The 13,287-nt window shown below is 48.6% G+C and overlaps 1 protein-coding gene and 1 non-coding gene across 2 annotated transcripts in view; one reads left to right on the top strand and one right to left on the bottom strand.

The window, feature by feature from the left end:
• col22a1 (collagen, type XXII, alpha 1) overlaps window positions 1-13,287 on the top strand; it is an 87,198-nt gene that overhangs the window by 27,975 nt on the left and 45,936 nt on the right. The window contains exons 13-18 of the mRNA XM_042332560.1: window positions 721-774; window positions 3,388-3,441; window positions 5,282-5,326; window positions 7,150-7,203; window positions 11,903-11,956; window positions 12,814-12,849. Of these exons, the coding sequence (XP_042188494.1) occupies window positions 721-774; window positions 3,388-3,441; window positions 5,282-5,326; window positions 7,150-7,203; window positions 11,903-11,956; window positions 12,814-12,849 (297 nt within the window). The remainder of the gene's footprint in view (window positions 1-720; window positions 775-3,387; window positions 3,442-5,281; window positions 5,327-7,149; window positions 7,204-11,902; window positions 11,957-12,813; window positions 12,850-13,287) is intronic.
• trnav-cac lies at window positions 3,278-3,350 on the bottom strand. The gene has a single exon. It is a non-coding gene; the product is annotated as a tRNA-Val (tRNA).

Here is a 13,287-nt window from a genome sequence, read left to right as displayed (position 1 = left end):
TTGAACTGAGGCTCTGTTCAGGTGGATGTTAAAGATCCTGTGGTGCTATTAGAAAACAGAAGGGAGTTTCTCTTGCCTGGTGTCTTGGCTGACAATCCCCCGGTTAAAATTGGTCATTCATTTTACAGTCGTCTGTGGGGCGTCGCGGTGTGCAAATTGGCTGCTGCATTCACCCAGAAAATACAGTCACTACACTTTACAGTAAATCCTGTGAAGTGTTATTAGGTGTTTCGACGTGAAAGATGCTGTTTCCAATGTAAGGATTGTTGTTATTGTTAACCTTAATCACCCGAATACTGTTCCAACTCATTTTAGTGCCAGTGGGAAACAAATTGATTAACCCCTTCCTTCCTTTCCTCAATTCCCCTCCTCTCCTCTCCTCTCCCAGACAGTGCTATAGATGACAAAGCTATGCCATTTTAACTGGTTAGACTCCAGCAGATACCCCAACGCACACTTTGGGGTACCCAAGCCTTGGCTCTTACCAATACTCTCCGGAATTAGGTAAGCAGAATACGTCCCTCCAGGGAGGAGGAGAGTGCGCATTCCATTCCGACAATCCCTCTCTGGAGTTTCCATGTGGGATGCATGGAGTTCTCAGTTTGGTTTGGATTCTCTGAAGCACGGAGATGAGTTTCCGAACGTGTCAGGCTGTAAATCGGGTTGTCCCAGTATAATTCCAGCCTGCCCTTATCGTAATCCATTCTCTCTTGGTTTCAGGGCGATGCAGGAATCCAGGGATTGGCGGGACCTCCTGGCCCGACAGGACCTAAGGTAAGACTGACCTCAAGTGACCCTTGATCTCCGTGGTGGTAACACTGACTAGGAACGTAAGGACGGGTGGGGGACGCCATTAACCCATCTCTGTACTTTTATTACATCGTAAGGTCAGCCTGGCTCAGTGGTAGCGCTCTTGCTTCTGAGTCAGAAGGTTGTGGGTTCAAGCCCCACATCAGGACTTGCAATCACTTAATCTAAGCTGACACTCCAATGCAGTGCTGCATTGTCGGAGATGCCGTCCTTCAGATGAAACATTAAACCGAGGCCCCGTCTGTGCCTGTTCAGGTGGATGTTAAAGAACCCGCAGCGCTATTGGAAAAGAGAAGGGAGTTTCTCTCTCCTGGTGTCCTGGCCCACAATCCCAAATATAAAATTGGTCAGTGATATCACAGCTGTTTGTGGGATGTTGCTATGCTCGAATTGGCTGCTGTGTTCGCTTAGAAAACACTTTACAGTATGCCCTGTGAAGGCATCCGAGACGTGCTCCTAAATTGAGGTTTACTATATTAAACGTAAGGAGTGTTGTTATTTCTAAGTCACCGAAGAGACAAAAAGCCTTGAAATTGGCTTAATTTACGCCTCCCTTTCTGAGGTAATGGGTGGTGAGGGTGGGGGGGGGGGGTTGGGGGAGGCACAGAGGGCGAAGGTATTGCAAGAATCAAGTGAGATTTCCCATCGCTTAAACAAAAGGAATCAATTAATTCGCATACAGGCGCTGTTTTGTGGAAGTTTAGAGTTAATGGGTACTGAGTAAAATTTAGTCAAACAGAACCAGTGTTAACGGAGCCGGTCCCAGCTCTGTCTTGCCAGACCTTCGAACAGCAAGATTTGTTATAATGCAAGTCAGCAACTGGGCTGTCTGTGCCGGCCAACATTACGAAGCTTGCCAGCCAGCACTTACTATAGAGTCCAGTCGCGTAGTGGTTAGAGCGCTCGCCTTGCAAGCGAGAGGACCCGGGTTCGATTCCCGGGGGGTTGGGGGTGGGGGGGTGGGGGTGGTGAAACCTCAGGCAAATCTCCTTACTCCACGTGCCTCTGTTTACCTGTTTGTGGAGTGCTGTAGCTCAGTGGTTAGAGCACTCGCTTTGCAAGTGAGAGACCTGAGTTCAATTCCCGGCAGAGGGCGAAACCTCGGGCAAGTTTCCTTACTCCACACAGAGCCTAATAATAATCCCTCCAAAACCCAAAACAATAATAAATTGGTCATTTTCAATCTACGACTGTTTGTGGGATATTGCTGTGCGCAATTGGCTGCCGCATTCGCCCACAAATATACAGTCAATTCACTCTACAGTGTGTTCTGTGAAGCGCTTTGGGATGTCCTCCCGACGTGAAAAGCGCTCTATCAAGTGCAAGGATTATTATTATTATTATTATTATTATTACTATTATTATTGTTATTATTATTATTATTATTACCTAGCAGTGAGTAGGAACCTGATTGTTAGTCAATTGGCTTCCGCATTTTCCAGGGGTGATAATGCCTCAAAAAAACAATGTGGTCACTCAATCCACAGCTGTTTGTGGGACACTGCCGTGCGCCACTTTTCACTCACAACATACGCAGTCGATCCACTTTACAATATATTCAGCTGTCGGGCCTTCAGTTTGTTGTGGTTTCCTCTTTGACCGTGCCTATGGTCAACTCCCCCTCACCTCTCCTGCCTTGCGCGGTGGTTACACTGTGAGACGCTCTGAGACGCAATCCTGTGCGAAGGCGCGCTGTATAAATGTAAATCATTCATCCGATCAGCCTTGGCATTATCTGCTTTGTGTTTCCTTGCTGAGTCCCACTTGCTGGCTCTCAGCCTGGCTCAGTCGGTAACACTCCGGCCTCTGAGTCACCAAAGCTGTTGACTTAAGCTCCGCTTTGGGGAGCTCACAGTCCAGGCTGATGCTCCAGTGCAGTGCTGGTGGAGTGCTGCACTGTCAGCGGCGGCGCCCTTCAGATGAGACGTTACACCGAGGCTCTGTCTGTGCCGGTTCAGTTGGACGTTAAAGATGCCGCTGTTGGGAAAATATGCGGTTGATATTTTGTGCACCAGGTATTTTGTTAAGCCATTCCCGAATAGGCTTATTAACAGTCCCAGTTGTAACCACGATTAGAAGAACCGTGTTTGTTTCACATTGCCAGATACATCCGCGTTTAATTTGTAGATCGCTATGTTTTCTGATCTCCTCTGGTTTCTTATTTCTTACGTTGTGATCGCTTGGGATAATAATAATTATCCTTGCCTTTGATGTAGTGCCTTACACGTCTTCGAGACGTTTCAAAGCACTTCACTGAATACACTGTAAGGTGAATTGACCGTATAATTCGTGGGTGAAATGCGGCAGCCAATTGCGCACAGCGCTGACTAAATCACTATTTATTATTTATTTCTTTTGAAGAGATTATTACCCCCGGAAAAGCGATCTGCCAAGCGACTAACAACCGTTTTTCCACTTACTGCTAGGTAAACAGAGGCATGTGGAGTCAGGAAACTTGCCCAACGTGTCACCCTGCCGGGAATCGAACCCGGGTCCTCTCACTTGTGAGGCGAGTGCTCTAACCACTGAGCTACAGGATTCCACAATGATTTGTAAATATTGATCTTTTATTGACAGGGAGATCGTGGCCAGCCTGGGGAGCGAGGGATGGAAGGCTTCGTTGGGCCCCCGGTGAGTATGTGCTTTGTATCTCACACGCTCACAGCAGAGCTTCAGATGAAGATGAAGTCCTTCAGTTCCTCAGATCTCTTGCACCCCTTCCACCTGCCAGAGAGACCCCACTCCTCCCAGCCCCTACCCCTCCTCTCACCATTACCTACCCATGTCACGAATGATACCAAGGCTAAAAGGATTAAATTATGAGGACAGGTTGCGAAAACTTGTCTTGTCTTCCCTTGAGTTTAAAACATTGAACGGTGATCTAATTGAGGTGTTTAAGATGATAAAGGGATTCGATAGGGCAGATACAGAGAAACTGGGAAACCAGACCAAGGGGGCATCGTCTTAAAATCGACCTAGGCCATTTAGGAGTGAGATCAGGAAGCACTTTTTCACACAAAGGGTAGTGGAAATCTGGAAATCAAAAGGCAGTGGATGCTGAATCCAGTCACGTTGTCAAGACTGAGGTGGATAGATGTTTGTTAGGTCAGGGTATAAGGGACATGGGGCAAAGGTGAATAAATGGAGGTGCAGATCAGCCATGATCTAATAGAACACGCTTGAGGGCTAAATGGCCGACCCCTATTCCCCATTCCTCGCCCCTGACTGGTGCCCCTATTCCATCTCTTTCCCTCTTTCCTGACCCTTCCTCCACCCCTGTCCTGTGTCCTATTGCCCAGAACGTTCTGTGGAATTGCACTTCATGTCCCTAACCCTCTTGTCCTTGCACCCTTGCTCGAACGGTTCTGGGTTGGTTTCTCAATTCCATTCGATTTGTTGAGGGCAGAAATCAAACCAAGGTCCTCAGAGGTGAAAAGCTCAATCCTTGGCCAGTTTTAGCAATCAGAGGCTGGACTCTTTTTCCTTCAATAAACCACGAGAGGCCGATCGTGAAAAAAAAATCTGAGAAATAGCTGCACTCGAGATGATCACAACATCACAAGATCTGTATCGAATGAAGAAGACCCTTCGGCCTATCTGATCTCATTCCTCCAGAACCCCCAAACCCCCTCCAGCACAGCATCCAGCTGTTTTTTAAACAAGTCCCAGTGTCCTGAACCAACCTTCCTGGCATTCCTGTTCCAGTCGTTAATTACTCTCTGGGTAAAGAAACACTTCCTAGTGTCTGTTCTAAATTGCCCCTTTACACCTCTAAACCTGTGTCCTCTTGTTCTTCTGTCTCGGTACATCCGAAAGTATTACTTTTTCAATCCCATTTATAATGATAAACATCTCTAAGAAGTCCTATCTGAGTCGTCTTCTCTCAGGACTGAAAGCCTAAGCTTGTCTAATCGTTGGGACGTCCTTCTGAGGTGAAAGGCGCTGTGTAAATGTAAATTGTGTTGTAAATGTAAAGGATATCAAGGACTTGGTAAAGGTGCAGAGGAGATTTACCAGAATGGTTCCAGAGAGGAGGGACTTAGTTATGTGGCGAGACTAGATAAGCTGGGATTGTTCTCCTCAGGGCAGAGAACGTTAAGGGTAGATTTAATAGAGGTGTTCAAAATTATGAGGGGTTTTGATAGAGTAGATAGGGAGAAACTGTTTCCACTGGCGGGTGAGTCAGTAGCCAGAGCACATAGATTTAAGATAATTGGCAAAAGAACCAGAGGGGAGACGAGGAGAATTTTTTTTTTACACAGAGTTGTTACGGTCTGGAATGCACTGCCTGAAAGTGTGGTGGAAACGGATTCAATAACAACTTTCACAAGGCAATTGGATAGGTTCTTGAAAAGGAAAAGTTTGCAAAGATATGGGGGAAAGAGCGGAGAAGTGGGACTGAGCTATGATTCTATGTGAGTGCTGGCTGCTCTTCGGGGCAGAGTGTGACTTGGTGTCCTTGTGGTTTCAGGGCATGCAGGGCGAGCGAGGTCTGAAGGGCTCAAGTGGCAAGAAGGTAAGAGGTTTCATAAATTGTTTAATAGCGTGTGTCAGCCCGGCTCAGCGTGTGTCAGCCCGGGTCAGCGTGTGTCAGCCCGGCTCAGTGTGGGTCAGCCCGGCTCAGCGTGTGTCAGCCCGGCTCAGTATGGGTCAGCCCGGCTCAGTGTGGGTCAGCCCGGCTCAGTATGGGTCAGCCCGGCTCAGTGTGGGTCAGCCCGGCTCAGGGAGTGTCAGCCCGGCTCAGCGTGTGTCAGCCCGGCTCAGCGTGTGTCAGCCCGGCTCAGAGTGTGTCAGCCCGGCTCAGGGAGTGTCAGCCCGTCTCAGCGTGTGTCAGCCCGGCTCAGTGTGTGTCAGATACTGCTCTGTGTCAATTGCTGTGTTCACCCACAAAACGCACACTTATTACAGTAAGACCCTGTGAAGTGTTTTGAGATGTACTTCTGACAGGAAAGGCACTCTATCAAATGTGGAGAATATTATAATAATTATTATGATTAATGTGTTCCATTCAATATGTTTGGTTTCCATTTGTCCGCTATGAAAGTTGTAGACACAGATTCACTAGAAGGAGGGACTCTTTTGGGGAGAGCACCCTCTCTTCTGGAGAGTGTGTGTGTGTGTGTTCCTTTTTGGGGAGAATGCACCCCCTTTTTTTGCCAGAGGGTTAATCATAATAATCCTTGCATTTGATATAGCGCTTTATCACACCGTTGAGACCTCGCAAAGTGCTTCATAGAATATACTGTGAAATGAATTGACTATATTTTACGGGCAAAACACGGCAGCCATTTGTGCACAGCCGTGTCCCACAAACAGTACCCCGGAAAGTGATTTGCCAGTCGACTAACAAGTGGGTTCCTGCTTACTGCTCGGTAAACAGAGGCACGTGGAGTAGGAGAATCGAACACAGGTCCTCTCGCTTGGGAGGCAAGTGCTCTAACCACGACACCGCAGGACTCCACTGAATTCAAAAACAAAATCATAAAGAGATTGAGTCCTGTTTTTCCAAACAGTAAGGCAACATTCTCAGTCGTTGCCCATCTGGCCTCTCCGCCTCACTTTAACCTCAGAATAGTTTCCTCGGCTGTTGTGTGTAAGGAGCCTTTTTCTCTCAGGATGTCTGTGTGGGTGACTGAATGCTTTCACTGTGTGTCATCCGAGTCAGCAGCACTCTCGCCTCCAAATACCACAGTTGTGGGTTCGAGCTCCACAATGGGACTTTGAGCTCACAGTCCAAGGCTGATACTCACAGCAGTGCAGTGCTGTGGGAGCGCCACATCGTCAGAGGTCCTTTGGATGAGACCTTAAATCCCTCGTTCAGGTGCATGTTCAGGTGGACGTGAAAGATCCCGTGGCGCTATTAGCGTCCTGGCCGACAATTCCCCAAATAAAATTGACCACTCGCTTCATGGCTGTTTGTGGGACGTCTCTGTGCCCAAATTGGCTGCCGCGTTCACTCGCAAAACACACAGCTACCCTGCTTTACAGTAAATACTGTGGAGCGCTTTGAGACATCTCAATGACACGATAAGATGCCGCGTCAAATGTAAGGATTATTATTTCTGTCTTATTGACTTCAGTGATTCATGAGGGCAGGCACGCACCCATACACACACACAATTATATTTATGCAAAAGTGATATCTTAGTTGGTTGGGATAATCATAACAATTGTTGCATTGCCCGTAACCTCTCAGACAGGGATTTACTGCAAAGGTAGTGACTATGTTTTATGTAGCAAATGTGGTACCCTAACCCTGACCAATGCAGCCTGGAGGGCATGTATTGTGGACAGTCATGAGTGGTCTTCTCATCCTCTCTCTCTCTCTCTCTCTCTCAGGGTGAAAATGGATTGGACGGATATCTTGGAAAACCCGGCCTTCCCGGAACGGAGGTGAGTGAGGATTCCGTTCCTCTGGAATTCAGTATTCTTGCACAAAATCAACAGGGTCAGAATTGTGGTACTGATGGTTTCCTAATCGCAACAAGGTGCTGGAGAGGGAGCAGCGGGATTAAAGCAGTGATACGACAGAAAGAGTGCTCCCCAGCCCGGCGCCCATCACACCAGTTCTAGCCAGGCTCCGCTGGCTCCGTAGAAGGATCGATTTCCAAATCCTCACACTTGTCTTCAAATCCCTTCGTGCCCTGGGCACTTCCCTATCTTATCCGAACTGCTTACCCTCCACCCCGCTACCCAATGCCTGCGCCCGACTGGCTCTGGCCTTCTGCACGTCCTTCATACCCTCCGTTCCACTAGCAGTGGCCGAACTTTCAGGCACTATGCTCCGAAACTCTGGAACTCTCCCTCTTGCTCCTTCCATCCCTGTCTTCAGGTCGCGTCTGAAGAACATCCTCTTCCACGGTGCCTACGGTCACCTTCGGTCACGGCTTGGCGTCGTGCTCTGCCACTGTCAAGCGCTCTGAGACTGTACCCTGCGCGAGAGGCGCTGTATAAGTTGTTGTTGTTGGTATCACATAGACTAAAAACTGCCATTCCAATGCAGTGGAGTCAGATGAGACATTAAATCCAGGTTCTGTCTGTGCCTGCTCAGGGGTACGTTAAAAATCCTGTGGCACCATTGGAAAAGAGAAGAGAAGAGAAGGGAGTTTCTCTTTCCCGGTGTCCTGGCCGACAAATTGGTCACTCTCTCCATGGTTGTTGATGGGATGTTGCTGCGTGAAAATTGCCTGCCGCGTTTGCCTACAAAATACACAGTCACTACGCTTTCACATCAATCACCGTGAAGCCCTCTGAGACATTTTGATGTTCTCGACCCTGTGGCAAATGCGAGGGGTTAAATGGAATCGGATAGGAATCATGGGGAACTGTGGACAGTTTTCAGTCTCAGTTTTGAGCCTCTTAATTAGAACAACAGCCTCAAACCCAGAATGATTTCAAAAGTATCTCAATCACACACTGGCCACAGGGAGACTCGTCTGAGCTTTACTGAGGAAATTACATTAAAATATGTTTTACAATATCATTCCTGTCTTGTGGAGTCGTGTAAGCTTTGTGGATGGAGCGCTCACCTCGCAAGCGAGAGGATCTGGCTTCGATTCCCGGTAGGGCCGAACGGTTGGGCAAGTTTTCTTACTCCACACGCCTCCGTTTACTTAGCAGTAACTCGGAACCTGATTGTTAGTCGATTGACGGATTGCTTTTCCGGGAGTAAGAATTCCTTCTTTGCTGACAGCTGTCTCCCCGGTGACCTCTGAGAAATCTCCGCTGTGCTATCTCTAACCCTATAATGTTCCTCCTTGTTCCAACCCTCCCCCGCCCACTCTTCCATGTGCACATCTGTGCAGCGCCTCATGTGTAGTAGTAAATCACTCGACAGATGTTTGTCGGAGGTGTTCCGTGCTGCTGTTTCTGAGCGCAGGACCCGGTAATGGTGGAAGGAGGGCGGGGTGGGGCTCCAGCTCCTTGTGGTCTGAATTATAATAATAATATTAATCCTTGCATTTGGTATAGCTCCTCATCGCATCGTCGAGACGTCTCAAAGCGTTTCACTGGATACACTGTAAAGTGCAGGGACTATGTATGTTGTGGGTGAATCGCGGCCGGCAGTTTGCGCACAACAGTGTCCCGCAAACAGCCATGAAGTGAGTAAACAATTTTATTTGGGGGATTGTTGGCCTGGACACCGGGAGAGAGAAACTCCCTTCTCTTTTTGAATAGCGCCACAGGATCTCTAACCTGAACAGACAGACGGGACCTCAGTTTCAGGTCTCACCACCAACAATGCAACGTACCTCCAGTACCGCACTGTGATGACAGCTTAGACGATGCGATTCCAAGTCCCAATGTGGGGGCTTGAACCCTGACTCCTCGGTGAGAGTGCTACCACTGAGCCGGGCCAAATTGGTGCCTCGAGTTGAGGGGGGGGCGGTGGGGGGAAGGGGGAGAGCAGGGAGAGACTCGTGGGTCAAGTGCCAAAGGTTAGTTTCCAATGCCAGATGGAATTTTAGGTATTTTATTTTGAAGGAGGTATTTTAAGTTAACTGGAGCTTGAAAAGCAAGAACAGGTGTGGATTTTTATTCTCAGGAACATATCCTGTCCGTAACGTCTTTCCCTATGGTATCCAAACATGATTTTTGAAGGCTGGAAAATAGGAGCGTCATTAATAACAATAATCTAATAGCTGTACCCGTTGCAGCTACGCTTGCAACCGAAGGATCTAATGCTGAGCGCAGATTTCGCAAACCACTTAACATGAACGGGCACAGACGGGACCTCGGGTTCACGTCTCATCCGACAATGCAGCGCTCCTCCCAGCATCGCACTGCAGTGTCAGACTGGACTGTGAGCTTCAAGTCCCGAAGTGGGGTTTGAACCCACAACCTTCAGATTGGGAGGCTAGAGTGTTACCAACTGAGCCAGGCTAACACAAAGCCCACAGGTCGGACAATGTCTAATAGGCTTAAGAGGGCGGACAGACAAGGGGTGGCTGAAGTGGGAAGATTACCGAGCATTTTGTGTGTCAGCATTGTCCCATAAACAGCCAGTTTTTTTTGAAGGGATTATTACTTCTGGAAAGCGATCCACCGATCAACTATAACGACCGGGTTCCTACTGACTGCGCGGTAAACAGAGGCACGTGGAGTAAGGAAACTTGCCTAAGGTTTTGCCCCGTCTGGGAACCAAACATGGGTCTTCGCTTGCTACCATCCGTACTATCTTTCCACCATTCAGGCACAGATGGATCCACCGGATCGTAAAGTTTCGAGACAGATAGGTCCACAGTCAGGGACCAGGGGAAATTTGGGGCTCGTGAAACCTCAGGAACACGCAGCACTGAGTGACAGGCCATGTGTAGGAGAGAGAGAGGAAGAGGCTGGGGCATTGGCTGGGGAATTCCTCCAGTCTGCCTCTGCTTGCTGACTTCCGCAATCCCCCTCAGTCGTTCTGGGACTCCGTGGGCCGGGTTTCGCAGGATGTGGGGATACAATTGAAATTCCAGATCGGAGAAACCTGGCTTGATACTGGGACATGCAGCCTCGAGACCAGATCACTGCGGCAATCATAGAAACATAGAAACAGGAGTAAGCCATTCAGCCCCTCGAACCTGTTCTGTCATCCTATAAGATCGTGGCTGATCTGCACCTCAAGTCCAATTACCCGTCCTTACCCTATATCCTTTAATACTCTGACCGAACAGATATCTATCCATCACAATTTTGACTATGTGAATGGATCCAGGATCCACAGCCTTTTGGGGGAGAGTTCCAGATTTCCACTACCCTTTGGGTGAAAAACTGCCTCCGAACTTCTCCGAAATAGTTTCTCTGTATCTACCCTATCGAATCCTTCTGACACCTCACCACACAAACACACAATCATTGCACTCCACACTCAATCCTTTGAGATGTCCTCCTGATGTGAAAGGGCAATGCCGTATCAAGTTGAAGGTTTATTAGTAATGATCGTTAATAATAATTTATTATTAATAAGATAGTAATCGATAAATAACCCTGGGAATTTAGCTGCTGTGTTCATCCGCAAATAAGCTCAGCCCGGCTCAATCAGTAATAATATAATAAATAAGAATCCTTGCATTTGATATAGCGCTTTCACGTCTTCTCGACGTCCCAAAGCGCTTCACAGAACACACTGTAAAGTGAATTGACTGTATACTTGTGGGCGAACGCGGCAGCCAATTGCGCACAGCAATGTCCCACAAACAGTCGTGGATTGAAAATGACCAATTTATTATTGTTTTGTTTTTTTGGAGGGATTATTATTAGGTGTGTGGAGTAAGGAAACTTGCCCAAGGTTTCGCCCTCTGCCTGGAATTGAACTCAGGTCTCTCACTTGCAAAGCGAGTGCTCTAACCACTGAGCTACAGGACTCCACAAATCTCATCTGAGACAGACAGAGGTTGTGGGTTTCAAGTCCATCTGTGCCTGTTCAAGAACCCACGGGGCTATTGGAAAAAGAGAAGGGAGTTGCTCTCTCCCGGTGTCCTGGCCAACAATCCTCAAATAAAATTGGTCACTCACTTCATAGCTGTTTGCGGGATATTGCTGTCCACAAATTGCCTCCCATGTTCACCCAAAAATACGCGGTCACTATACTTTACAGTAAAGCAGTGATATGATAAGGCCTTGTGTGAAATTTGATATCATGCTTTCAGCTTACTGTAAAGTGTAGTGACTGTGTGTTTGTGGACAAACGCAGCAGCTGATTTGCGCACAGCAATGTTCTGCAAACGGCCAAGGAGTGAGCGACCAGTTTCATTTGGAGGATTATTTCTCTTTTCCATCAGGAGAGAGAAACTCCCTTCTCTTCGTTTACGATCTCGTAACTGGCTCCTCTGAACTCCCTCCTTCCTCACGCAGAAATAGGACATATAATATATTATTATCTATTATTATTATTATTATCAGTGGGATGGCACCTCTGACAATGGAGCAAGCAACTCCCCCATCACTGTGCCCGAGCGTCAAATTATACTATGAGCTCAAAGTCCTTGACGTGGGGCCCGAACCCACAGCCTTCTGACTCACATCGGGACATTGAGCTGCCAGTCTGGACGCGGGGGGTGGTGGGGTGGTATACCACGTGCACTGACCTCTTCTTTCCTCTCCCCAGGGTCGGACTGGCAGCCCCGGGAGCCAGGGTGTCCCCGGGATTAAAGGGGAGAAAGTAAGTGCAGGGCTGCCTTGTCAGGCTGACGTCCAGCGGGAGAGACGCTACTCTCACACTGTCTCACCACATTCCAACTCACCGTATAGCCTGAAACCCCCCTCCCCAATAACTGGCTCCTCTGAACTCCCTCCCTCCCTCCCTCCCTCCCTCCCTCCCACAGAAATAGGACATTCGCTCAACTAATCCATCCGAATGATCCTCTATTCCTCTCTCCTGCACTCCTCTATTACCCCCTCCTACACCCCTATATTCCCCTCTCCTAAACCCCTCTATTCCCCTCTTCTATACCCCTCTATTCCCCTCTCCTATACCCCTCTATTCCCCTCTCCTATGCCCCTCTATTCCCCTCTCCTATACCCCTCTATTACCCCTCTCCTACACCCCTCTATTACCCCTCTCCTCAACCCCTCTCCTATACCCCTCTATTCCCCTCTCCTATGCCCCTCTATTACCCCTCTCCTATACCCCTCTATTACCCCTCTCCTACACCCCTCTATTGAATGTGAGTTGCACACTGTCACCATGGTCGTGGTGAAACTCCCTGTTTGATATGTTCCCGACTCATGTATAATTATACCCTCTCGTTATAGACTCCCCAACAAGTGAAAATCAGCCCATCAACATCCACCGTCTCGACTCCTTTCACAACTTTAAACCCCTCTATCTGCTGTGCCTCAACCTCACGCTGACTCGCTATCCAGTGGAAATAATCTTACTACAGCGCAGCCCCTCTATAGCTCTATAGCTCCTCTGTCGCTCAGGTCTCTGCGGTTCCCATTCACTGCACACGTGTGGAGCTCGGGGAGATCCTGTGCTGTTAACCCCAGTGTATGTTTATCTTTTAACCTGCCCAGGGAGAAGCTGGATCCCCAGGAACATTGGGAGATGTGGTAAGGATATGCGTCTTACATTTGCCGATCCGATCGCCCCCTCCTCGCCCAGCTTCACTGGCTCCCCATCCCCTAGAGGATCGAGTTTAAAATCCTTGTCCTCACTTTTAAAGCCCTCCGTGGTCTTCCTCCTCCCTACCTATGTAATCTCCCCAAACCCTATCACTAGCGGTCTCTAGCCAGCAATATGTCCCCTGCACTGCTCGGTCCAAGATCGGGGGTGGGATCTTTTGCCTTTCTGTCCCCAACCTCTGGAATCCCTCCATCTCGACCCCTCCCTCGCCTCCTTCGAGGCATGTTTCAAGACCTTCCTCTTTGACTGTGACTTCGGTCATCTTGCCACCACCCACCCCCACCACTTACCCACCACCCCACTTGGCTCCAGCTTGGGTGCAAACCCTTGACTGTCCAGCACCTCGGTACGTCCTCCCGACATGA

This window comes from Callorhinchus milii, unplaced genomic scaffold, assembly GCF_018977255.1.
Source record: "Callorhinchus milii isolate IMCB2004 unplaced genomic scaffold, IMCB_Cmil_1.0 Scaffold2, whole genome shotgun sequence".
Classification (NCBI taxonomy): domain Eukaryota; kingdom Metazoa; phylum Chordata; class Chondrichthyes; order Chimaeriformes; family Callorhinchidae; genus Callorhinchus; species Callorhinchus milii.
This window is presented reverse-complemented; position numbering and strand designations above follow the sequence as displayed.